Source organism: Cebidichthys violaceus, unplaced genomic scaffold (genome assembly GCF_023349555.1).
Source record: "Cebidichthys violaceus isolate CVI_PGR_0920_01 unplaced genomic scaffold, fCebVio1.0.p SCAF_9, whole genome shotgun sequence".
In the NCBI taxonomy this organism is placed as follows: Eukaryota; Metazoa; Chordata; class Actinopteri; order Perciformes; family Stichaeidae; genus Cebidichthys; species Cebidichthys violaceus.
Genome location: NW_027176975.1, coordinates 3,641,572 through 3,666,401, shown reverse-complemented (window position 1 = coordinate 3,666,401; position 24,830 = coordinate 3,641,572). Strand labels below are relative to the sequence as shown.

The window sequence follows — 24,830 nt, the reverse complement described above, 5'->3', positions numbered from 1 at the left end:
AATTGAAATGCTACTTGTTTTTAAGGCAATAAAGTTATCTGTCTGGCCACTTATCAGTTTGTCAGCGTTTTATTTTCCACTTGTGTGCAGGGGTTGGTATGGTGTTGAAAAAACCTGAAGAAGAAGAAAAGGAATTTGAGATAGCAGTTTCCAGGTGTGGATAAGTTTTGGAAGCATAAAATAAACTCTGAAGGGTTTTGAAAAGTGATGGAGTATTGCCTCACAAACTTCAGTTAAGATCGACTGAGAAAAGTCAATATTAAACGATACTTTAATGATCGATTAAGTCACTTGTTTTATGTATACACTATATGCTGTATATAAGAAGGTATACACAGATGTTCCAGTCAATGTATGTCTGTGAACATTTGCCATAAAGCAATGGAAAAGTCTTTGAAATGTATTAAAATACGTATGAACCCTGCATTTAATAAATAACTGTTGTTGCCGGGTAGATTTTTAAGTCTAATAACGTTTTGATTTTCTTTGCTTCTCTTAATTATAACACAATGACGTGTTTGCTAAAAATACATTCATCCTTGCTGACCTTCAGGAGTGCAGAATTCGACTGGTTCTGGATCAGTTTGCAGTCATTTCATCCCCTGTGGTTTTTAATTTGGGAGCAGAGAAGACATCTGGTCCACGGTCAGCTGGGCCCGCCCACTCCCACGAGCGTCCCCACCAAAGCACGCAACCCTGGGCAACCCTGTTGACTTGTCACCACGGCAACAGCGCACCTCTGGGATCTCCTCCGCTCCTTGTTTTTCAGCCGTTACCAGCGAGCTAAAGAGTCGTAGTGTTAACTACTAACATGTAACGACAGTAACGTTGTATAGTCTTGAGTTGAACTGAAGAAAGAAGATGTCGGATATATTGTGCAGGTGGCTGAACGAGGAGCTCCGGCTGTCGAAAGCTGTTGGTAAGCGAGACTTGAAGTTGCTGCCTGTCTCACGTTACCGCCTGTCTCACGTTAGCGTAGCTAGTTATAGGTTACCTGCTAGCTTAATTATGCTAACGCGGTGGTTTGACGTTAGTCACCGATAACTGTCCAGCGTCACGTTGGTACACTAAAAGGTTCTATTTTAGAAATAGAATAAATTCTAACTAACGTTACACATTAAAGTCGATACGCAGTTGTTAACTTATTAACACAGGCATGTTATTTTAATAGGTAGGAAATTAGTTTTGTTAAAAAAAAAAAAAAATTGTTCGCTATAGCTCCAAAGCTAGGTTTGTGTAGGTTAATGTTCGCAAACTAAAATTGTCCAGACAGGTGTTCAAACTCTTAACGCTAAATATTTTTTTTGTTTAACCTACTTTAACGTGTGTCCAGTATGTTTTCAGTCGTAAGCAACCTCAACGTTAACACGCACACGACGTTGGAAATGTCACTGTTTGCGTAAAGGCAAGGTGAAGCGAGTTAATTTTATCAAGCGCATTTCAGCAACAAGGCAATTCAAGCGTGCTTTACGTAAAACATCAAACGCAACGAGACGGAAGTGCAAAAGAAACGCGCCACAGAAGGACACTCGAATACAATTTCAAATTTAAAAAATGTTCTCCTCTTCACAGATCCAAAGACCTTTGCCAGGGATTTCTCCAGTGGTTATCTGATTGGGGAGGTTCTGCATAGATATCAGTTGCAGAATGATTTCAGTATGTTTATGAAGAAAGAGTAAGTTGCACTCTCTCGTATCTATCCATGATCCTTTGCTTTTTTTATTGCTAACTGTTGGCTTGATTGTGATTGTTAGAGTCTTCATGGATATTAAAGTTAATCACACCTTTTTCATAGCACCTCCATCTCCAGACTGAATAATTTCACCCGTGTTGAGCCCACTCTCCGGTTGCTGGGGATCTCCTTCGACATAAACACAGCCCAGGAGCTGATGCAGGAGAAGCAGGGTGTTGCCACGCGCCTCCTCTACCAGCTGTACGTGTCGCTGGAAAAGAAGAAGACGGCAGAAATCAGCGCCGCGTTGATGGAAATCATGCAACCTGCAGTCAATGTTGGCCTGCACGAAAAAGAGCATGAGATCTACTCTGATGTAAGTATATTTTTGTGGTTAAAGTTCACATTATTAATTCAACACAGCGTCAATATCTACAAAAGCATGTGTTTTCAAGCATCTAACTTATCTTTGTTTTTGGCGCAGCGACTGCATCAAGTGGTGAAACGTGATGCAGAGCTGAAGCTACAGAAAATCTCTCAGCACTACGAGGAGAAAGGCCGGCAACTGAACGACAGGCTCGTTGCGACCCACTCCATCCAGCAAAAGAGACAACTCAGAGTCCAGGATGAGAAGAGGCTGAAGAGTATTGAGACGGTACTGGAGATATTGGATATGATAAATGCAGTATTGCAATACATTCCCCAGTCTTCAGATTTGTATCCACATATTGTTTCTCAGTCCCAAATGTCCCACAGCAGTATTTTTGAGTGTTGGACATTAATATAATACTACCAATGGAAAGGTCATGCTAACTAGTGAGGAACTGGTTATGTTGCAGCTGCGGGCGTGTCGTCAGAAGCACAATAACGTCATGCCTTGTAACCAGGCCACCATTGTCCAGGTGCCCAAGCCGCCTCCCTACACTTCACAGCTCAACCTGAAGAGGAGGCAACAGCAGCAACAGCAGCAGCAGCAGCAGCAACGCAGAGAACAACAAGTGCAGGTGTGACGCAGATTAAACAACGATGTGATCATTTACCGACACGCAGAGGGAAAGTTCCGTTTCTGACACGGGGGTCAGAGTTTGTAGAGGCTGATGCTGGCTGACAATGAGCCTTACAGTAAGTTTAGATCAAAGTCTCTGCAGAAACATCCCTTCGACAATTTTAGATATTCAGGCGCAAGAACTTTGAGTTTGTCCTTTGCCGTTAGATGTTCCCGGGTCTTCTCCAGACCAATCGCTTGTTATTGTTTACAGAGGGAGGCATTTATTCAGAGGTTTTCTCAGGGATTTTTCCAGATTAAGTAGGAATTTCAACCGATGACCCTCCGTGTACAATGCTGCCTACAAGGCAACCGTGCCTCAAGTTGGACAATAATTAATTGAATCTCTCACAACACGCACAAACATGAGTAATGAGTAACATGCGTTTATTTCTGGTGTTCATTTTGTATGCAGACTGTCCAGACTGAAATAACCCAGTTTGAGACCAGGAAGAAACTTTCTTATGGTTTTGCTTCCTCTTCCAGGTGAGAGAAAATCAGACATTAAAGTTAGTATCACGTTGTATACATGTTTGTACTAGTGGTGTTGTATTGCTTAATAAATCATCATCATCATCAAACATTAGGACAACGGCAAAAGAAAATGTGATTTTGAACCTTTTCAATTCTAGCGGGCAGCCGTCCTCTGGAGGTTTTCCTGTAGGTGGCATCAGCCAGTGCTTTAGGGTCCCTGGAAGTGGAGCGAAGCTGACGTTACAATCTAACAGCAAGTATATACAGGACATCCGGCAGAGGCTGGAGGAGAATGCAGCAGCTCGCGAGCAGAGAGAGAAAAGACGAGACAGATTCCTGATCGAGCAGGTCAAGGCCCACGAAGCTCAAGAGGTGAAAAAAATGTTTTAAATAAATCGTACACATCCTTACTCTCTTCGACGTCACGGTCTGTTATTTGCCATTCATAATTTCTAACCCAAAAAAACCCCACCTCACCCTGCAGGAGGCACAGCGAGAGGAGCAGCTGGTGAAGCGTCTGACGCGTCAGACTCAGCAGGAGCAGCGCTTGGCGACCCAGCTCCTCCAGATTCGCGTGCAGAAGGACGTGATCCGGAAGAACCGCCTGTTCAGAGAGCAGCAGTGCCAGCGGCGGAGAGAGAGGGACTTCCAGGAAGCTCTGGAGAGGGAGGCGGTGAGATAGGATGAATACGGAGGAAGAATAATTCTCTCTGTTGTCGCTTCGTATTAGGCTGCACCAGTGATAGTATGCGTAGTGTCATAGGGAGAGAGAGAGAGGGTGGATTTAGGTAGTTTGTAACAGGGTATGAAGACACCTTCAAGTGATCACACTACAGTAGACGTAGTTGAAAAGAAGGCAGCTAGTTGGATGAATCAATGCCTCTCAGAGGATACAGCCATGGTTCATGGTTTCAGTGTTAAATATTCAGTATGTTGTTGTGACGTGTGGTCATAGTGTTATTGTCCTAATTGTTCAGGCAGATTGTCGCACTGTTCAGTCTCAGTTTCTGTGGTTCTTTGCCGTTTACTCTTAAGAGTGGGAGAAAACCATCCGATTAAATGTGCATGCATATGAAAGCTTTAATGGGGTATTAATGATGCTGTGTCTTTTAGCAAACTAGGAAGCTGTATTCATTGTTACCTGCTGTTTAACATCAGTTATTCAGTTATATATGGCAGGTTCTTTTTTTTCTGCAACCTTCCAATAACAGTAATGTACTGATTCCCAAAAAAAATGATGTCTGTTAGTTTGTTTCTCCCATCATTTCCCACAAACACACTTAGTCATGTGTTTTGCACAATAAATGACCTACGTAACGTCTTTCATCTTCCTTCATTACTTGCACACTGTGGTGATTAGCAGCAACATGTATGTCGTGCCTTCTCCTCCACTCACTCCCTCTCTCTGACCGGGGCCCGGTCTAGGCTCTGGCTCAGCAGGCTAGGTTGGACCGCGCCGAGGAGATCAGAAAGGAGCTTGAGTTCTGTAACAGGATCGCCGCTGAGCGAGCTCAGGGCAGATACGAGAAGCACTTTAAGACCTGCAAGGACATTTTGGAGCAGATAGTGGACTTGGCCACCAAGGTTGGAGAATATCGACTGCACACTGGGAAGTACGTGACACAATATTGCTTTTTTTTTTAATGATACAGAAGTAGAAACACGGACACGGTATTTGGGCTTGAAACCTCCAAAGTGACTCATGGTCAGTCAATTAATGAACATGTGGACATTCTAAAATGTGTTAGAAGCAATCAATGGAACAGGAAAGTTCAGCTTTACTTAGTCAAAAGTCAAACAAGGTTCGCACACATGGAAAAAGGTTCAAACAAGAATACATGCTGGACCGCTAAGCAACGCACATTAGAGAATCTGGCAGAGTGAAACTAGACTGGGATAAGTACAGAGAGACCGATGAGGGAATGAGCAGCAGGTGAGGAGGCGGGTGAAGGGAACGAGATGATTGCAGAGCAGGAGGGAGTTACAGGGTTTGAAATGAAACGAGAGTTGGTGAGACGGCATGAAAGCGGAGCAGATGAAGAGATAGACTAGGTTTGGGAGGGGTCGTGGCAAAATATGTCCTTTCGGTATCGGTTTGTCGCTATCGTTCATCTTGCTTCATCATTTCTCTTTCTTTCTCTGGGAAAACATTGAAAAACTGAAATCTGACTGAAATCTTGTCTGTAATGTTTAAAAAGTGAAGCTGTGCTTCGTCAGCAGTGCCAATACAGATGGGAGTCAAAAACCTATGAAAAGACCAAATACCACTATTGGAAACATTCTTGCGCAACTGACCAGTGGTCAAATAAAACCAGGAGACGTCAACATCCTGTCTGCTTCTATTCGCGATCAAATACATCATCTCCACCACACCTCCCACACAACCCTGCTCAATATTCACTTTGTGTGTATCCTGCTGCCTCCGTCTTACATATCACATATCAGCTCTTCTACTCATGTTTGGGTTAAACACATTTTTAAATCATTTTTAAGGCTCAATTAAGAAAATTTGATTTGCTTTGAATACATTTGCGCTCATTAAATGTAGCTGTGCCTTGTGTCGTTTCTTGTGCTGTCGTGTCCAGTCTGATTCCAGAGAAGCCGATGAGAGAGTGGAAGGAATTGCTGTTCAGTGGCCTGCCTCTCTATGAGCCAGGGTTTGAGTTCTCTGCCCCGCTAGACCCCGTAGAGCTTAAGAAGCAGGAGATACTCAAAAACCAGGACTATGACGAATACACCGTGAGTTTCGAACACGCGTGCAGAGTGCTTTTTTAAATCATGCTTGCCCCACACGCCCCGAACCGAAGCCCTGAACTGTCTCGAGTGCCGATGGGTCCTCTTTGTCTGAGCCGTGTGTCGTGTTTGTCAGAACATGGTAGGTGAGTGGGCGTGGCCAGAGGAAGCAGGCGAGACCAAACTGCCCCCGACCAACAACAACATCCTTGGACACGTAGTCCTGCGACTGAGGAGCATTGTTCGTCAGCCCGTCGCGGAACCCTCCCCGCCTTTGTTTCCTCTCTATGCCATCAAGGCCTGTGTCCTGGGCAAGTTTTGCTCCGGGAAGACCACCTGCCTGGCCAAGCTCGCTGAAGGTACACGGCGTGCAATCCAAACACAGATGAAAGCACACGCACAATTTTGCACCACCTGAATGTGGAATTAGATTGGATGGCTTATTTGTTGCTGAGTGTGTGTGTGTGTGTGTGTGTGTGTGTGTGTGTGTGTTGTTTCCCGCTTCAGCACAAGGCATCTACGTCTTATCAGCTGACTCACTGATCGAGGAGGCGCTGGATGCTTACCGCAATGGAGAGGAGGTTAGTCAGGCACAGCAGAACAGGATTGTAACTTCCCTTTTTACTTAATCTTCTCAGATTGTTTTGCTTCAAAATGACCTTTCATGGATATAAGAATCTCACTAGTCTCTCCTGCCGGAGCCAGAAGTGTATAAACCTGTAAGGTCCTCAATGATCGTGAGCATTTTTAAAACATCCCGGTTTTTTTTTGGACAACATGTTCAGGTGACAGAGCAGCAGGAAGAGAAAGACGCCGAACTGCTGCTCACATCCTCCACATCACTGAAGCCTGGTGGGTTACAGGAGCTAGCATGATTCTATTTCCTGCTGTTTTATACTCTGTGTTACATTATTTTTTTTGCTTTGTTTGCATTGTTTTTCAGATCTTGACACCGGAGAGGAAAGCAGAGACAGCAACGTAAGAGTAAGTGTTGTCCATGATCTCCTGATTTATTTATAGATTACGTAACCTGTACTCAATTTATATCACTAACCAACCTGATATACAAATTGCCATTCCTTGCTAATACAATGGTGACATTTGGGAGAATGTAATAATTAAATGTTTTTTTTTTTTTTTTTTTTTACATGTGCTTGTGCAGCTGTCTACCCGGGCCATGCAGGGAGCAGCTGCAGAAAAAGAGCTGAGGAAAGGCAACGCCGTCCCTAATGAGCTGTTAGTGGACGTCATAGTGGAGGCTATCAGGTGAGCTCGCAACCTGTATTGCTATGAAAAATACTTTGTTTTATCTCAATTTGACCATAAGCAATTCATTTCACATAGTTAGTATTTCAGAGACATCCCAACGATACAAACAGCAAACCCACAATCACTCTTCTAGACAGTGAAACATGGTCTGCGTCCTCACTAGGCGGGTTCCAGCTCAGTCAGGTTGGATCCTGGACGGCTTTCCAGTGGACATCACCCAGGCCTACCTGCTAGAGAAAGCCCTGGGCGGGTCTGTAGATGAAGGGAACGACGCTGCAAGCAGCGGGACAGAACTCGTCGCTGATCCTAATCCACCCAAACCTGCACCACCCCCACCTCCTGCACTGGATCTGGCTCTGCTGCTGGATGTCCCCGATGAGCGCGTGGTCGGGCGTCCCTTCAGCCAGACGGGTACGTTGTACTAGTGTGAGTTTAACGGTACGTGTCAAGCGTTGTGCGTTGAGTTAGCGGAGTGTACGCGTACAAATGTGAATGGTGTGTTGGTGTGTTTATGTGGTGCTGTCGCCCCCAAACAGATGCTGCTGCTGCTGCTGCTACAACCTCCCATCCCACAGACAAGAGCTTGTATCTGGCACAGATTCCACACAGGTACAAAAAAAAAAAGAAGAAGAATCACATAATCGAATACGTTGCTGCTGCTGCTGCATGACTGTGTGTTGAATGTCTAACATCGCTTCCCCCCCTCCTCAAGGATCACAGATTTTCAGGACACCTGGCCAAAACTAGAGAAATGGTTCGGAGGACGGCAAAACATTTTGGTCCGTGTTGACGCGGACGTGGAGGAGGAGGAGCTTCACAAAAGGGTGGAGTCCGTCCTGCAGCGAGCTATGATGCAAAAGCAGGAAGGTGACTGGTTGTCATTTTGGCGTTAAGCGAACGTCTCGTGTGTGTAAGATTAGGAAAAGGTTCTTGTCGAACACTGACGATGAGATTCTCTCTGTTTCTGCCTTAAACGATGTATGGTAGACAATTTGTCCTCCCTGAAAGAGACGCAATATTTACTCACAATAATGTTGCCTCGTCAGCTCTCGCCGCTCCTCCTGGTGACGATGTAGCGTTGGACAGCGGGAAAGCTCCGGGCTCCTCCTCTTCAGCTCCACCTCCGCCTGAAGACCAGCCTCAGGGCCTCACGAAGGAAGCGTCCTACGTCGGCCCGAACAAAGACAAAGCCCAAAGTGCGAAGTCACTGTCCAAATCCAACCAACACTCCCCAAGAGGTGGTTTCATCATTCACAATTATACCTGCTGATCGTGATCATGATGTGGTTATTATCAATCGTTAATGTTTATTCATGGTATTAAATGAATATGAATCATTTTTACGTTACTATGGTGAGGACTTATGAACTTTTCTTCTGGCTAATCAGTAGGGCTATCTAGGAAGGTGTCAACGTCCTCAGTGACCAATGAGGACTGTCAGGGAGTCCCCGAGGACCCGCCGGAGTCTCCCCGCCCAGGTTCATCCAGCTGGGTCTATGTGGATGAACCCTTTTCTCCAGTACGATCCTTTTTATTTATGTTTTGCTCATCAGAGTTGGAAGAGCGCTCCTAATCTCAGCCCGTGGACCTGTGGTTCCTACGAGTCTGTTCATGAAAACAGATGTTCCTCTATCCGACGCCCCCCTGCTTGGCTCATCCTTTCCTTTCCCCCCATCTCTGTCTTCCAGGAGCTGCCGGAGTACCTGTGCCCCCATTGGGACACGGTGTGCGATTCTTACGTGAACGACGTGAAGACGGCGATGCATCAGCTGCGCTCACAGCGATCTGTTATTAACCTTCACCTATTCAACATCAGGTATTCTGCCTTTTATTAAGTGGTGAGAACACGGTCCCGGTTCTGTTCCTTCCCTTCAGAGGGCCCAGCGATACATTTCATAACCAGTTCAAAGCTCCTCGCGGAGACTTCAATGCAGTGTTGGCGCATAACGAAGCATCTGCATAGTAGACACCTTTCTGTTCCTGTCTTTTCCCCGTTTATTTACTCGATATCTATCGCTGAAGATGCATAAATCACTTTGCCACCTTGCAATACACCTTTTGCAGAGTCGCTGCTATTTTGTTAGCTACAATCAATTGATGCTTTTTATCCTTTTAATAAGTTTTGTCACGTTAGTTTACAGCTGCACATGCAGAATGGATGTTGAGTATTTATATTTAGCCTCTGAATACAGTTATTTTTGGATACAGTTGAATATGATTTATGAAAATAAATACTACATGTGTTACTATTGCCTGTTTCCCCCTATCTGTAGAGAGGAGTACAAGCATTACATGGGGCGTCCAGACTTAAAGCAGGAGTTAGTGTCTCATTGGCAGAAGGACTTCAACAGCACACCTGATGACATGAGAGAAGACGAGGAGACCAAAGCAGAGCTACAGCTGAGGCTGGATGTGAGGACGACTTCTAATAGAAGCAACATTTAAGAAAAAAGAAAAGAATTAAAATACAAAATACATGGAGATGTTTCGGTATGTGTACAGGAGCTGCGCGAACGTCTGTGGGACATTAGCGACAAGCGCAAGGAGGAGGACGAGAAAGAGAAGGCTAATTTCACGGGGGACGGCTGGTTGGAGGAACACACCGCCGTCCTCGTCAACCACCACTCTGTACTCATGCAGGTAACTCTTCTGTTTCTGTGTCTCCAAATTTGAGTAGTTTATAAACTCACGCTGTAGACTGCTTCCTCTATTCTGTGTGTGTCGCACCTTTTGTTGCGTCGCTGTGTTCATGGCGCGAAGGCATGTGTGTCTTTTATGTTCTTCTTCAGTTTGCAGAAAACCATAATGTTGGATTGTTTGTGTTGTCCAGGTAGAGCTGGACCGTTTCCAGGACACACTCCGGATTCTCAGGGTCTACTATTTGAGCATGTACACACAGGTGCTGCCCGAGCTTCCCTACAAGTTGGATTGTATCCCCCTACTGGACCACACAGAAGTTAAGCACCAGGACGAGAGGCAAGACACTCGCTGTTAACGAGATAATATAGCAAAATGACAAAATCGTAAATAGATTACGGATGAGGAGTGCGGAAAGTGAAAGATTTATGTTGTTCCAGCAGCACTGAGTCCAGTCAGATGACTGACGGAGAGGACAAGAAGAAGACTAAACCGTAAGGGAGAGGCACTACTCACAGCTTCCCCGCAGTCTGTTTGAAGATTAAATGGATGTTGTCATTTCCTCATAGTCTAAATGCTCCCCAGCACAAACATATACTCACGCGCAAACAATTTCCTCCTCTTCTCCCTTTTTTCCCTCCTCCGCAGGCATCCTGACTCCAAGACGAAAAGCCAGGTTCAGCCAGAATCAGTCAAGGTTATTTAGGCATTCTTAATAACGTACTTTAATGTGTAATTGTACCTCAAAAGAACGACCAAAAACACCGCCACTTACATAACATTTGAATGATGATGATGTGCCGATAATCTAGTAAGAGATATTGACTCTTTTCATTGTGAACTCTAGTCACCCCGTGAGACTCTGATCTCCAACTATGAGGAGGCACTCACAGCAATCAGCCAACTGGTAACGCTTTGTGTGTGAGAGTTTGCATGAGGTATAGATACATTTATATATATATATATATATACACTTCATTTTTATTCCTGACATGTATGGGTTAAATATGTGTGTAGGTGTCAGCAGAAGCCCACCAGGGGGAGACGCAAGAGCAGAAGGAGAAGGAGAGGACTCATAATCAAGATGTCATAGACAGAATACATAAAGAATATGCGGCCGCACTGGATCATGAGGGTATGCACACACACACACACACACACAGATTCAGAAGTTTCTTTATATCACAATATATTCAATCATCGTATGGATGTACTGTCAATATTCTAAGTGTCTCTTTTTTCTAAGAACTGTGTCACATGAGATATCAGGTGTATCCATGTTTGTATTTTTAGATGTAAAACATTAATATGCTTATATACTTGTGTTCCTGTGTGTGTGTGTGTGTGTGTGTGTGTGTGTGTTTTCCAGAGAATGCAGCAAAGGCGCGCATTGCGCTGGTGAAAGGTCATGGTCTGGTGATGGTGCAGTCCCTGCAGAGCAGAGCAGAACAGACATTGAGCGACATGGAGAAGTGGCTAGAAGCACACTATCTCGCAGGAATGAAGAGGTATGGTACAGCAAGAGCGCACGGTGTGCTGTGGCTCACGCGTGTTTTTGATTAGTGTGTGACGAAGGCTTTCTGTATTTTTATCACAATGGTATAAATGTGTGCATACATGTGAGCCCCCAGATATAAATTGTTGTAAAGTTTTCTTATTAATTCTATTTATTTGGCCAACAAATAATGAATGGCAGTCCTTTAAGTGCTCTTGCGGTTACTTGAGAATATTAAAACACTTGTGAACAGTTTCAGTCCCTAACTATACATTGAAGACTCGTATGACGTTTGTCTCCTTTTCTCTAGCATTGACCAGCTGTCAGAAGTGGTCGGCCACCACATAGACGCTGGTGCTAAGCTGCAGAAGGAGCTGGTGTTGGTACGTGACGACTTTATGGTCGTATTGATTTTTATTTATTTTTTACCGCAGGATGACATGTCGACTGTTCTTCCGGCATGTGACCACAGTCTCCTTTTTAACTCACTCGCTCCCATTTTAAGATTCCCTAAATTCTCCTCTCCAGCAATGTACTGACTTCTACTTGAATGAAGACTGCCACATGGTGGCCAGTCCGGCTCCGCCTCCCCGCCCACCTCCTCTGGAGAAACCCACAAGGTCCACGCCGACCGTCGCTCAGCTCGAGTCGCTGCAGCGACAGCTGTGCAGCGTAGCTCCGTCAGGTTAATACACGGGAGACAACGTTATCGGGTCTGTTAATCCAGCTATCCTGCTATCCAATGATCTTTTTCCTTCCTTCCCGACTTGCAGGCCTCATGTCCAGTGCTGATTTCTTTAGTTTACTCATGGATATCATCTCTGTGAACATGGGCAGAAACGCCTTGCCTGAGCTCTGGATTAACAAGAATGAAGCACAGGTACTCTTTAAGCACTGTGTTCCAGCGACCTAAAACACAAAGTAGAGTAATAATGGCCGAGAAAGCAACGGAACACACAGACATTCTCGCACCACAATGTCCGGTTACCATAAAAGAAACGCTGGCTTACTGGAGCGTCGTCCTTTTCTCTTCTGTCCCCAGCTGTTGGAGGTTGTGTCCCTCCTGACCGACGCCTACGAGTTGGTAGACTGGCAGCAGTTCCTGCTCAGTGCTGCCCTCCCGTGGCCGTTTCCCTCCTTATCACAGCTGCTGGTCGCGCTGCAACGTTTCAGGGCAGCGGATACCGGCGACACGGGCTATGTTACCGAGGAACAGTACCTACAGGTCTCTACGCTTTGGATAAACCTGTGTCTTTAAGCTATCTCTCCACTCTCACACCCTCACCGCCCAGCAGGCCTGGGCTCAAGTCAACGTGACGACACATTTAGTATATATTGCACACTTTATATAGTATAAAGTGGAAACTGTAGCTTCCTAAACGTAGCAACACATGTTTAAGTTGCTCCTCTTGACTCCTTTCTCCCCAGACTGAGTTGTGGTTTTCCAATGAGAGTGTCCAGCCCGTCCCAGAGGAGCCCTCTGAGCCTCCGCCTTATGACCGTCTGGCTAACCTACGCAAGGTAACAAAAGTCCAACGTAAGCTCTCGTTACTCCTGGAATGGAAAATCAAAGTCATGGTACACAAACGATTTTAAAAGGCATGAAAACAATGGAACAAAGACAAAAGAGACATGAAAGAACAAAAAAAAAGTATTAATAATATTACATCACAATGCCATCGGAGGGGTCGAGCATTAACATCTTGTGTTTACCGTTCATCCAAATGAACCGCGCCGCAAGTAATGAATCAAATAAAGTAACATTTGCCTCCTCAGTTCTTTTTCCGGCTGTTCGCGGACCGCTCCGTCTCTCCCCCTCGACTGGATTACGTTCGCACGCTGCGGTACTTTGCGGCCGACCCGAACCCCCGACAGGGCTTCATCAGAGCGCTTAGCGTGGTGCTGGGACAACATCTCAAGCTCTCCTCCCCGGACCATCTTGTCAAGGTGAGTAAAGTGAATGAAACTTCTTCTGTCATCAAAAACATTATCATGTATTCAAGGTTTTGTGTCAGGTTTTCACCAGCAGGGTAGCCGATATCATGCATCATAATGCGTTGTGCGTTCAGTCTATGCCCAGCATCGAAGAGGCTGCCGAGCTCAGCGCCTCGGAACTCGATGGAGACGCTCCGGGCGCGTCGAGCGGTCCGTTGGGGGAGAAGGCGGCGTCCATCCCCGCCCTCCTCGCCGTCATCTGCCACGAAGTCACCGAGACGAGAGGCGGCGGCCCTCTTCCTCCAGGCTGCCTGAGTCGGGAGGAACGCGCTGAGGTAAAAGCCCTGTGAGCGTTCAACGTTTAACGAAAAGGGTTGAATTCACCAAGGAAATAAGATGTTGACTAAACGTAGTAAACATGTAAGATTTCATTTCTAGTTCAGCATAATGAATTTGTCCTCGGCAAGGTTTTTTTTTTGTTTCCTATTAATAACCACGTTATGAAAAATGAAACTCATGGTAATACTCTGAATCTCTGCTGGCATCCAGCAACTGGTGCGTGTGTTCGCAGAGCTGGGCTACAAGCCTGAGGACCGCGCCCCCTTCTCCGTTCTCTCTCAGCATCCTGTCATCCAGCGCCTGATGGAGACCTCCACACACTACCAGCTCGTAGTAAGTCTCTGAATGTGTCGGCTCGTCTCTTTAGTTTTGTTTTGTTCCCCCTCATTCACCTTTATCTTTCACCTCTCTCTCTCTCTCTCTCTCTCTCTCTCTCTCTCTCTCTCTCTCTCTCTCTCTCTCTCTCTCTCTCTCTCTCTGTCTCTCTCTCTCTCTCTCTCTCTCGCTCTCTCTGTCTCTCTCTCTCTGTCTCTCTCTCTCTCTCTTGCTCTCTCTCTCTCTTCTCTCTCTGTCTCGCTCTCTCTCTCGCTCTCTCTGTCTCTCTCTCTCTCTCTCTCTCTCTCTCTCTCTCTCTCTCTCTCTCTCTCTCAGAACATTCATAGAGTGCTACTGGCCCATCAGGATGATGGAGAGATCCCTGAAGAATGATGTAAACACAAGTGTTCTCATTACTTAAAGTGTTTGAAGTGTTGAATAAATCCGTGACACGACTTGTGTGTGAGCATGTAGACGCGTCTATAACCGATGACGGGTTGGAATGACACCTTAATTGAAATGACAACAATAAAATCAATGATGGCAGGATTGACCCCTCTTACTTTTTCTTTTTCTTTTTCTTTTTTTTTTTTCCCCCTGACACACTCCAGCAGTTTTTCTGACTGACTTGTTCTTCTAATGACCTCTCTGACACAGAACGGCATTGGTCGCGGGTCACAATGAGCACATTGTCCAGGATAACCTACATGTCAAGCCTGACTTGCCAGCAAACCCGCCTGCCGGGGCGACCGCAACCCTACGACGGTCCATTCAGCGGCGATACGTCCCCGTAGCTACTCTATTTAGTCACTGCTCAGTGTCCACCAGTCTCGTTAATGTGCAGCCTTGAGAGAATGCAGCTCCTGTTAACGTTTGTCTAATTCGATACAACGAGGGCTCGGGGAGCCACCCCTCTGACCCACCTCCCTTTCCCTCCGTCCCTCCCTTCCACCATCGCTGCGGGTCCGAGGCTCTCAGGACCTCTCAGTGAAAAAAAACAGAGCCGCTCACATGTGTCACATAGACAGACTCCAAAAAAAAAAACCCTCCTGAATGATGAGGAATAAATCCGCGACCTTAATGTCGGGACTTTTTACCTTTGTTGCGTGAAAAAGGCATGCTGGATGCATTCTAGGTACACTGAACAAGGATTTTTCTTTTTTTTTTCCCGCCCCCGTGTCGACTTGACCCTGCAAACTGTATAAACGGGTCTTCGTGGCTCAAACGGACACGAGATCACAAAGAAGACTTTCAGGATTAACGGTGGTGCACTGACAAGAGGATTTTATCAAAAATGTTTGATTTCTACAGTTTTTCGTTGGTATTCCCGCGTTTTCTTTCCTGCTAATATCTTGTGGGAAACTCTTCATTTGTCTGGATACGACTCCAGCTCCCTGGATTCACCTTTGTCACTGTATTACTGAGTTAAACAGGGCAAGAATCCAGTTCACGCAGCAAGGTTTTCATTCCAGTTTATTTTGGAATTGGAAGACTATTTTCGGAGGACTTTGGCTGCAGGTCAGTGTGTGTGTGTGTGTGTGTGTGTGTGTGTGTGTGTGTGTGTGTGTGTGTGTGTGTGTGTGTGTGTGTGTGTGTGTGTGTGTGTGTGTGTGTGTGTGTGTGTGGCGCTCTCATCACGACATGGGGATTGTATTTTGGATGTTTTCTCTTCTGGCTCTTCCAGTGCTTCAGTCTGCCAAGATCCTGACTGTCAGTCTAATTGGTGAGTAGCAGAGAAGTGTTGAAATGACCTTTACTAATAGTAACAGAAACATTCATTGTATTCATAGCATTTGTTCATAAATATGAGAAGAATAAGCAGAACTCCACGCCGGACATATTGTGACATTTTAATATTATATAGGTGGAGGCTTCAAATAAGCCAAGAGGACTTCCTGCCTCTTCCTGCACTGTGATATTATTTATCTCTGTTATGTTTCTGTATTTTTTTTTTTAAATTGTGCAAAAAAAAAAAAAGAAAAAATAGTCATTTGGTTTTGTCGCTTCTTCGCCCCTCCAGGAGGAAGCCACTACTTGTTATTAGACGAAATTTCTCACAACCTGCACGAACACGGCCATGAGGTCCGCATGCTCTTGCAACTGGGAAACCCTGTTATTACAGGTAAACTGTGCACACAATACACACACGAACACACAATCGCACGACTGTCTGTTCTCATCATTTCTCTGACGCGGTCACTTTAATCTTCATGTCGAATTCTCCCAGGATTTTCCTATGCAGGCCGTGCAGACAGTTACCAGAGGAGCACCTGGTCCTTAGGGGAGAAATACATCAGAGAGTACAACGGCTGGTTCCTGGAGCAACAAACACAGTTTTTGCTGGGAAGGTATGTCGGGTATATCCTAATATGATGCCCAAGTTTTAAGCTTCTGAATGAAAGCGAAGAGTTGAATATATTTGCCTCTCTGTTCGTCTTTCTCATTCTCCCGTCCTCTTCTCTTTCTCTCAGAGACAACTTGAATAACTTCCTGAACTTCATGGGGCACCTGTCCTATCAGTGCGACGGGCTGCTAGGGGACGAAGAGATGATGACTTTCCTCCAGAGGGAGCGCTACGACATCGCCGTCCTCGACGCGTTCAACCCCTGCTCCTTCATCCTGGCACGCAAACTCGGTACACCGGCCGTCCTTATCGCTTTGCTTTTCGTCATAATTACCATCGTCCTTTAAATTTCTAAATTTGTATATCATCCATCAATACCTTTCCACTGGCTACATCACTTCCATTCCTTCTACTCTTGATTTCCTCCAGGTATCCACTACATAGCTTTCTATCCCGGCGCTCTGAACGGTCCTCTGTCCGTCGCTCTCCCCAGCCCCGTCTCCTACATCCCGGTCTTCAGCTCCCAGCTGTCCGACCAGATGAACCTTTTGGGTCGAGCGAAGAACCTCTTTTGTTCTCTCTTGGCTCCCATAGGTAAGAATACATAGGTAGGCAGGAGATCACATGTTGTCAAGGGGTATTATCTGGCTTAACAGGCGTCTTCAGTGCATTTGTAATATGCTTAATCTATCTCTGGAACAACATGCTCCTTATTTTTATTTTTGTAACTTTTTAAATGTGTCTCGTGTCGAAGGCCAGGGACTTGTATGGTCGACGTTTCGGGAAGTAGCCGAGCGCCACCTGGAGTCGGGCTCGCCCCCTGGAGGTCTGGAGGAGCTGCATCACGGAGCTGAACTGTGGGCCTTCAACACCGACTTCTCCCTGGAGTTCCCCCAGCCCCTCATGCCCTACACCGTGCTGGTGGGAGGTCTGCTGAATAAACCAGCGAAGCCTCCGGAGCAGGTCTCTTCCCTTGATACACCTGTGCAAATTACGCAACCATGTCTCACTCATCCTGCCGCACTGAACCTCGCAAATGTCCCCTTTTTTTTGCGTATATTTCCTCTATTGCCCAGGATCTTGAGTTGTGGATCTCCAATTTCGGAGAGGCGGGTTTCATCGTCGTGACTCTGGGATCGATGGTGTCTTCGGTCTCTGTGGACGCTCTGCTTGTGGAGCTGGTGGCTGGCTTCTCTAGGATCCCTCAGGGGGTGATCTGGAGGTAAACAGGCACTGTTAGAATGGTTTGGCACAGATCTCGATTTTTTTTTTACATAGAAACTTGTTATTTTGAATTAATGTCAGGATGTGCCTTAAGCCCGCAGTGTTTCGCCTGCAGGTATGACCCAGAGCGATGGCCGTCTCACCTGGACAGACCTCCCAATCTCAGGCTGGTGGACTGGCTGCCTCTCAATGACCTGCTGGGTAGGAACAGTCTGCCTCTCTTATCCGAACCCTTTGGCACAAAACATAAGTGAGGGTTACAGTGAATGGTAGACTGTCAAAAGGCCAGTACAGGTGTTACAGGAATTGTGGAAATTGTCTAATTTCAAGATAGATTCCTGGACCAAGACTGTAGCAGACGGAGGCTGGGTCGCTGCTGCACTGCAGCTCCATTCTCCCCTCTTATACAAAGAAATACCACAAGCCTCCAGTGTATTTATCAGTCTGTACTAGCTCCAAACTCTCTATTTTTCCGTTTACCGCAGGCCACAAAAAAGCACGTGTCTTCATCACCCACGGTGGACAAAACAGCCTGTTCCAGGCAGTGTACCATGCTGTTCCTGTGCTGGGAATCCCTCTGTTTGGGGACCAGTTTGACAATGTGGTGAGGGCTGAAACAAAGGGACTCGGCCTCTCCATCAACCCCACACACATCACCAGGGAACTGCTCAGCGCCACCATTCAAACACTCATGCGGGACGTCAGGTACGTGGACGGACATTTGTGATGCCCGGTAGAGCCCAGAGACGTCCGTGACCGCCCTCCTCTTCTCCCCCAACTGTGTCTCCGTTTTTCTAGGTTCAAGTCTTCAGCTTCGTCCCTTAGCAGGATCCACAAGTCCCATCCTGTCCCCCCAGCCCTTCGACTCACCCAGTGGGTGGAGCACGTCCTGCGCAGCGGAGGTGGAGCTCATTTGAGGCCGGCTTCACTGACGCAGCCGTGGTACCAGAGATACCTGTTGGACTTGGTGCTTCTTCTGTCCCTGGGGCTTCTTGGACCCGTAGTTCTCTGCTGGACTTGCTGTAAGAACAAGAACAACAGGGACAGACACAAAAAGATACACTAGCAGTGTTGTACTGAGATGTATACCTCCGTTCTGTGTCCCTCGTTTATCTTCGACTCGAGTAATAGTGCAGATGTTCAATGAATAAGCCATGCTTGTTGTAACTGTTTCATACAATTCACCTTTAACAGAATAAAGAACTGATAACAGGCTATCATTTGGATGTTGGAGACCTTAAAGACTTTGGTTTTTTCCCCCCCAGAATATTCCCTTTAATTATCAAAGTGAAACCTGCAAAGCAGACAATTACAGAGATTTTCACTAACTGTATTCCCCAGTTTCACTCCAGTGGAAAAGCCTGACCACCAAAGCGCCCCGACCTCTCCCCTCCCAGCGCCACCGTGTCTACCAGACGTCTCGTTTTGTCCTGCAGCGCCACATTGTCCGAACACCTCCGTGCTGCTTTGACCTGGCCGCGCTGCAAGCAGCAGCGGCGGTGGTTGATGGTCTACGAGCGCAAAACACGCACATGCACCGTCACTAAGCAACGCTTTAGTGCTTTAGTGCTGTCAGGAGCCACGTTAGGCTAGATGGGTGGACGCTCTTCTAGACAAGGTCCGGGTCATAGTCATAGAATGTACCGTAATTCTCATAAATACGCTCTACCTGCAAAAGTTTGTGTGTGTGTGTGTGTGTGTGTGTGTGTGTGCATGTGTGTGTGTTTGGGGGCGGGCGCTATGCTCTGCTGGCTCTTCAATTATTAACCACCTGCAAGTCTCAACTCTGACCCCCACACCCTCCTCTCGTGGTTTCCACTGAGTCTGCTTCCCCTTTTCTAAACAAGACACAAAAGCGAAACAGCGATGTTTCACGGTCAGCGCTCAAGCCACAGTTGCGAGCAGACCAGGCCTTGGGAGGACCCCCCACCACCACCACCCACCCACCCCCCCCAACCCATTCTGTCCTCCCTCCCACTCCTCACATCTGTGTTGGGGGTTAGCAGGGAGGAAAATATAGATTAGCAGGGAAATAATGACCAATTAGGGCCGGCTTGTTTCTCTGTCCATTCAGCTGTCCATTCCTTTCCCTGCATTTCATTTGTCTTGTTTGGCTGGCAGTTGCAGGTGCCAGTGAGTCTTCCTCTGTCTCGCACGCAATCCAAAACAGACGGGGCAAAGCAGCCAAAGCATGACGGGACGGGACCACTGGGAGAAAGAAAGAAAGAAAGAAAGAAAGAAAGAAGGAGAAAAAAAAGACAGAGGAGGCGAATAAAAGGAAACTTTAATGAAGCAGAAGAGGGACACAATGATGCAAAATGGAACACAGGAAAGTCATAGAGCAGAGAAGAAACAGAAACACAGCAGAGACAAACAAGAGTTAGAGGACATAATGGTCCCAATACCACTGAATAAAACAGACCTAACGTGTCACTTTTAGTCATTTTAATACCTTAACTGCATTCAATTTACAAGTTTGCAACTCTTTTTTTGGCTTGAATTCAAATTTCAATCATTTATTTTTATTTTATTTCATTTTATTTTCAACCATGAGTTCAAAACAGGTTTATTATATGATAAAACATTAGAATAACGTCATTATAATCGCATCACAAAGCCATGTGAGATGGAGGAAGTCCTTGAATGGAGCAGAAGTGACTTGAAAGCTCCCTACACGTTGTGATTGTGCCACATTTTGATTGTGCACCGTGATCACAGACACACTCACCACTCAGGTGATTGTGATCGGCACCATTCAGAATCAATCTGTTCTGGAGTTGACCCAATCAGAGCAGAGCAGAGCGACACCCTGCCTGGTGCTCTCGCATGAGGGGCGGAGCTCCCCTCTAATAAAAAACATCACGGTCAATTTAAAAGAACAAATTAAGAAATGATTAATACATTATGTGTCTCGAAGAGAAAATAATATATTGATATTTTCTACTTTTTAATGTATTTTTCTAGTCGTTTCTGTGATGATGTTTGATGATAAATGGGATTTATGCTACATATTTACATTTCTGATGTTATTATATTTAACACTGTCTAATATTGATCTCAGTATCTCCTTCCTCAGGTGCTCCCCCCCCCCCCCCCCCCATGTGGGAGCATTAGAAGTGGACACACGGCTGCACACTTGTCAAACGGCTCATGTCTCATGTCCTGATGATATCTGTCTCAGAAATAATGAAGGAAAGGAAGGAACTGGTTGTTTTGGAGCTGAGAGCAAAGCTTTTGAGGCTCTATAGATTCTGTAATTATTGTAAGGTCAGAACCTCGTCCCCATAAGTTCAAACAGGGAATAAGAAGTAAGTTTGACAGACTTCTATATGAACCTTTACTCTGTTCCAGTGACTGAAATGGGTAGACGGAGGAGGCAGAAGACTAGAGCGCTCTCTGTTCTGTGTGTGCTGGAGTTCACATCTGTGTTGTTGGTGGGTTAGAGCGCCATCTAGTGACCTGAGGAGAAAGACTTGTGCCTCGTAAATCACGGCTCCCTGGACCAGAATTATGAGGCCGATTCTAGAAATACTCTACATACTATTCAAATACTCTCATTAAAGTGACAGCTTTCTGGATCTGGTACTTTACTACCAAAGTATCATTGTAAATATGTGTTTCTGGCTGGACTTCTTTGCAGATAAATATTTGACAGAAACATACACACAGCTGCAAGTTTCTCAAGTGTAACACGACAGCTCTGCACTAAATCCCACCGCCGTGAAGATTAGGATGCTCTGATTCAACTGATCCTTAAGGAGGATCAAGAGGTGTTTCTAATATTTGTCCATTCTCATTCATATAGATTGGGCGGCCAAAATATTAAAAACACATCTTGGATGAAGCATTACAATATTCATGAAGGTAGGATTTATTGATACAACATTGTATTAGACTGTGTTTTAGCTATAGGTGTAATGATAATAATAAACAGGTAAAGAGTATTTTATGCTAATTTATTCTTTTGCTTGACTCCACCACTTCCACTACATTTATTTCACAATTATTTAATTGTTAAATCACAGATAGGATTTTATATGCAAAAAATACAAAAATCTTGTAAAATATGATGCCGTTTTATACATTAAGCTACCAAACGTGATGAGAATTAATTGAAATTAGCTCCACCTAACCAGCTATAAGATAATACAACAATAATAACTTAGTTATTATTGACTTTTTATTTGTATTTTGAATGCGGAACGTTTACTTATAATAGAGTAGTTTTAGTATAGAAAGTACATCTTCTACAGCTGTGTATCTTTATTCAGCGTAGTTATTTAGAGTTCATGTACATTAATAAAAAAAACATAAAATAAAATGCCACATAAAGCGACCATCAGTTGCCAAGAGGGCGCAATGTAATTTTCAGCGGACGTTGCTTATAAAAGGCTTGTGACACACACGCGCCTGATTGGTCACAGCGCTGCCGTTTGATTGGCCAGCGTGGACACCGTGGGCGTGGTTTAGCGTCAATGTTTATGAAGCCCGCTGCCCGTGTATGTAACCGCACCAAGGACTCTGCAATGTGATGTGATTGACCAATTCGTCTGTTTTCGTAGCATTTCCACCCCGCGGTCGTTAGCGCGTTATGCACCAGCCGTCGACATGGGGGACCACTAGCAGGTGAAACACGGAAGAAACTCAGGAAAACGCCGGGATGGCAGGCGCCTTTGGCTTCAAAGGCTGCCAGAAAATTCGAGGTCCGCAGATTAGGAAACTGCTCGAGGCGAAGGACTTCATTCTCTTCGACTGCGACGGGGTCATATGGCACGGGGAGACGGCGATAACGGGCGCGGCGAAGGTGGTGAGCTCGCTGATACGGCACGGCAAAAACGTCGTGTTCGTCACCAACAACTGCACCAGGCCCCGGGAGAATTACGTGCACAAGTTCTACCGGCTGGGCTTCACCGACGTGATGCTGGAGCAGATCTTCAGCTCGTCGTACTGCTCGGCGCTCTACCTGCGGGACGTCGTCAAGGTCCGCGGCCAGGTGTTCGTCATGGGCTGCGACGGACTGCGCAGGGAGCTGGAGGAGGCGGGCATCCCCTGCGTGGAGGAGGCGGACGAACCGGGCGCCACCATCTACGACTGCGCCCTGGCTCCGGACGTCAAGGCGGTGCTGGTGGGACACGACGACAAACTGACTTTTCTCAAACTGGCCAAAGCCTCGTGCTACCTGCGGGACCCTGACTGTCTGTTCCTGGCCACCGACAACGACCCCTGGCACCCTCTGTCGGGTGGAAGGATACTGCCAGGTAATGGTGGTGATGAGGCTGTGTCTGTTGAAGCTCGGCCTCCTCTAGTGTTGTGTGTGTGTGTGTGTGTGTGTGTGTGTGTGTGTGTGTGTGTGTAGTTGTGCCAACCGTGTATAGATCACTGACCGGGCACAGGCCCAGGAGCGCGAGAGGTCAGCTCGAGCTGGGAGCCAGCAGTGTGATGCAGGGGCGCCCCCAGAAGTGTTTAATGCGGGGGGGGGGGGGCGCACTGAAGTCACTGTCAATATGAGAGTTAAGGAAATCCATACTTTTAGTTCCCTATTATATTATATATATATATATATATATATATATATATATATATATATATATATATATATATATATATATATATATATATATATATATATATATATCAGTTGCATGAAACCATTAGAGAGACATGAAGGTTTGTAGAGGATTCATCCTCTGTTCATCTCCAGAAGGATCAAAACAACGTAAGAGTTGTGACGTTAACCTGCACCTCTGCTGCGGTAAATGTTCTATTTTGTCTAGAACACAAACATTACCCACGGCTGAATTGAGCCATTCTTCTGGGCCCCGCCGGCAGTCACAGAGCAGCGTTATTAACGGTCTAGAACCCGAGTCACTGTCCGGTACTCCCACTCTGAAATACTGCCTGGCCTCAGGTCTGTGTCGGCTTGATGCAACACGGTGGTGCATCGTCTACTGATGTATGAAAACAGTTTGGAAGTGCCACAGGATCAAGTGATGATGTTAGTGTTTTCAAGATGGCCGCCCTTTAGTTCCAATGACTCTGGTTAAAGTCCATTCTAGTGCTTTTTTCTCTCTCTCTCTCTCTCTCTCTCTCTCTCTCTCTCTCTCTCTCTCTCTCTCTCTCTCTCTCTCTCTCTAATACGGTCGCCCCCAAAAAACTCTAAATAATAGGCCCTACTTAGTCTGTTCACCGTATGAGACTGATCCTAGGTCTAACCTTTTTGTATCATCTTTACACCCCCCCCCTCCCCCGGAAGGTTCTGGGTCCCTCACTGCGGCCCTGGAGGTGTCCTCGGGCCGCAAGGCCACCGTGATCGGCAAGCCCAGCCGCTTCATGTTCGAGTGCATCTCCAGCCAGTTCCGGGGGGTGGACCCCGCCCAGTGCCTGATGATCGGGGACCGGCTGGAGGTGGACATGCTGTTCGGGTCCAACTGCGGCTTCGACACCATGCTCACCCTCACCGGCGTGTCTCAGCTCGAGGAGGCCCAGGAGTACAGGGACAGCGAGCTGACCGCCAACCACCGCTTGGCGCCCGACTACGTGGTGGACTCCATCGCCGACTTCCTGCCGGCCTTTGAGGAACTGGAGGAACAGGAGGAACAGAGCAATTGACGGGAGTCCCATCGCCTGGCAACCATTGCTTCTACTGCGTTTCCAACATACCTATCAAGAACCAGAACCATTCCTCACCAACAAGGGCGCTGTGTCTGACCAAGACATGCATAGGACAGAGTATCCTCCTCCCCCAAAAGTAATCAGAGTAATCCAGTGCATACCTCAGTGTTTCTTCTCGTGTTGTGCCCATTTGTGACTTGGCAGTTGCTGTAGGTGTTAATATTAATCTATGAATATGCTGCACTTTCTCCTCCATAGAGTTCACCGGTCGTGTTTGATGATGGGTTTTTAGCATCCAGAGGTATTTTTGTAAAGCCATGAATTGTTCTATTAATGGCATTCATGTGTTTTTGAATATTTTATTTCATTTTTTTTTTGCCAAAAGGCAGATGTGTACTTACTGAGGCAGACTTGTTTTCTCATGTGTGTTTGATTAACGGCGAGAGGAGATAAATAAATACAACTGTGAGCTTTTTCTGAGACGACAATCTGCCAGTCAGACGTCACGTCTGCGCCGCTTGTGTCAGTATTCATCACAAGAGTGCTAAGCGGCTTACCGGATCTCATCGTTCAAAGAAAAGAAAACCCCCACAGGTCATACTGCACTGTTGTGAAATGTCGATGTTGTTAATGTTTGCCATATAGAGCATGCCAGCGACGGTAACGACAATAAAACGCCTGAAAACCAATCCTACACATGTCGCTCATCTGTTGGAAGACCGTCGTTGTTGTCCTC

At 46.2% G+C, this 24,830-nt stretch overlaps 3 protein-coding genes across 6 annotated transcripts; all 3 read left to right on the top strand.

The window, feature by feature from the left end:
* The first annotated feature begins 612 nt into the window (after positions 1–612).
* On the top strand, positions 613–14,465 carry spef2 (sperm flagellar 2). 3 transcript variants are annotated; one of them, XM_068703590.1, is made up of 38 exons: positions 613–919; positions 1,573–1,675; positions 1,796–2,048; positions 2,157–2,327; positions 2,512–2,676; positions 3,133–3,203; positions 3,350–3,563; positions 3,676–3,864; positions 4,617–4,804; positions 5,777–5,930; positions 6,061–6,283; positions 6,432–6,505; positions 6,710–6,776; positions 6,868–6,908; positions 7,087–7,190; positions 7,357–7,604; positions 7,730–7,802; positions 7,906–8,060; positions 8,240–8,431; positions 8,585–8,712; positions 8,882–9,009; positions 9,467–9,605; positions 9,696–9,833; positions 10,024–10,169; positions 10,274–10,324; positions 10,479–10,527; positions 10,678–10,737; positions 10,848–10,965; positions 11,200–11,338; positions 11,636–11,708; positions 11,854–12,010; positions 12,099–12,205; positions 12,368–12,550; positions 12,754–12,846; positions 13,102–13,272; positions 13,395–13,595; positions 13,810–13,932; positions 14,251–14,465. In XM_068703590.1, the coding sequence occupies exons 1-38, from the start codon at positions 862–864 to the stop codon at positions 14,305–14,307; spliced, it is 5,004 nt and encodes a 1,667-aa protein (XP_068559691.1). In that variant the 5' UTR covers positions 613–861; the 3' UTR covers positions 14,308–14,465. The 3 variants fall into 3 exon arrangements, with proteins under 3 accessions (XP_068559691.1, XP_068559690.1, XP_068559692.1); XM_068703589.1 differs by having other exon boundaries at positions 8,582–8,712; XM_068703591.1 differs by lacking the exon at positions 10,678–10,737 and having other exon boundaries at positions 8,582–8,712.
* Positions 14,466–14,566: 101 nt separating this feature from the next.
* Positions 14,567–18,690, top strand: LOC137867148 (UDP-glucuronosyltransferase 3A1-like). 2 transcript variants are annotated; one of them, XM_068703593.1, is made up of 11 exons: positions 15,343–15,432; positions 15,599–15,637; positions 15,935–16,036; positions 16,142–16,262; positions 16,386–16,549; positions 16,688–16,852; positions 17,013–17,221; positions 17,335–17,480; positions 17,598–17,683; positions 17,968–18,187; positions 18,281–18,690. In XM_068703593.1, exons 3-11 carry the CDS (start codon positions 16,003–16,005, stop codon positions 18,546–18,548), a joined length of 1,413 nt encoding a protein of 470 aa, XP_068559694.1. In that variant the 5' UTR covers positions 15,343–15,432; positions 15,599–15,637; positions 15,935–16,002; the 3' UTR covers positions 18,549–18,690. The 2 variants fall into 2 exon arrangements, with proteins under 2 accessions (XP_068559693.1, XP_068559694.1); XM_068703592.1 differs by having other exon boundaries at positions 14,567–15,637.
* A 3,263-nt stretch (positions 18,691–21,953) lies between these two features.
* Positions 21,954–24,783, top strand: pdxp (pyridoxal (pyridoxine, vitamin B6) phosphatase). Its single transcript, XM_068703471.1, has 2 exons — positions 21,954–22,740; positions 23,736–24,783. Exons 1-2 carry the CDS (start codon positions 22,143–22,145, stop codon positions 24,089–24,091), a joined length of 954 nt encoding a protein of 317 aa, XP_068559572.1. The 5' UTR covers positions 21,954–22,142; the 3' UTR covers positions 24,092–24,783.
* Positions 24,784–24,830: the final 47 nt, after the last annotated feature.

Excerpts from the sequence above, each read along its gene's own strand:
- spef2 (XM_068703589.1), top strand. The coding sequence starts at position 862 with ATGTCGGATATATTGTGCAGGTGGCTGAACGAGGAGCTCCGGCTGTCG. Across the intron at positions 3,564-3,675 it reads AGGCCCACGAAGCTCAAGAG|GAGGCACAGCGAGAGGAGCA; the intron begins GTGAAAAAAATG and ends CTCACCCTGCAG. Across the intron at positions 13,933-14,250 it reads CCACACACTACCAGCTCGTA|AACATTCATAGAGTGCTACT; the intron begins GTAAGTCTCTGA and ends TCTCTCTCTCAG.
- LOC137867148 (XM_068703592.1), top strand. The coding sequence starts at position 15,556 with ATGGGGATTGTATTTTGGATGTTTTCTCTTCTGGCTCTTCCAGTGCTT. Across the intron at positions 16,853-17,012 it reads TTCTCTCTTGGCTCCCATAG|GCCAGGGACTTGTATGGTCG; the intron begins GTAAGAATACAT and ends CTCGTGTCGAAG. Across the intron at positions 17,222-17,334 it reads CAGCGAAGCCTCCGGAGCAG|GATCTTGAGTTGTGGATCTC; the intron begins GTCTCTTCCCTT and ends TCTATTGCCCAG.
- pdxp (XM_068703471.1), top strand. The coding sequence starts at position 22,143 with ATGGCAGGCGCCTTTGGCTTCAAAGGCTGCCAGAAAATTCGAGGTCCG. Across the intron at positions 22,741-23,735 it reads GGGTGGAAGGATACTGCCAG|GTTCTGGGTCCCTCACTGCG; the intron begins GTAATGGTGGTG and ends CTCCCCCGGAAG.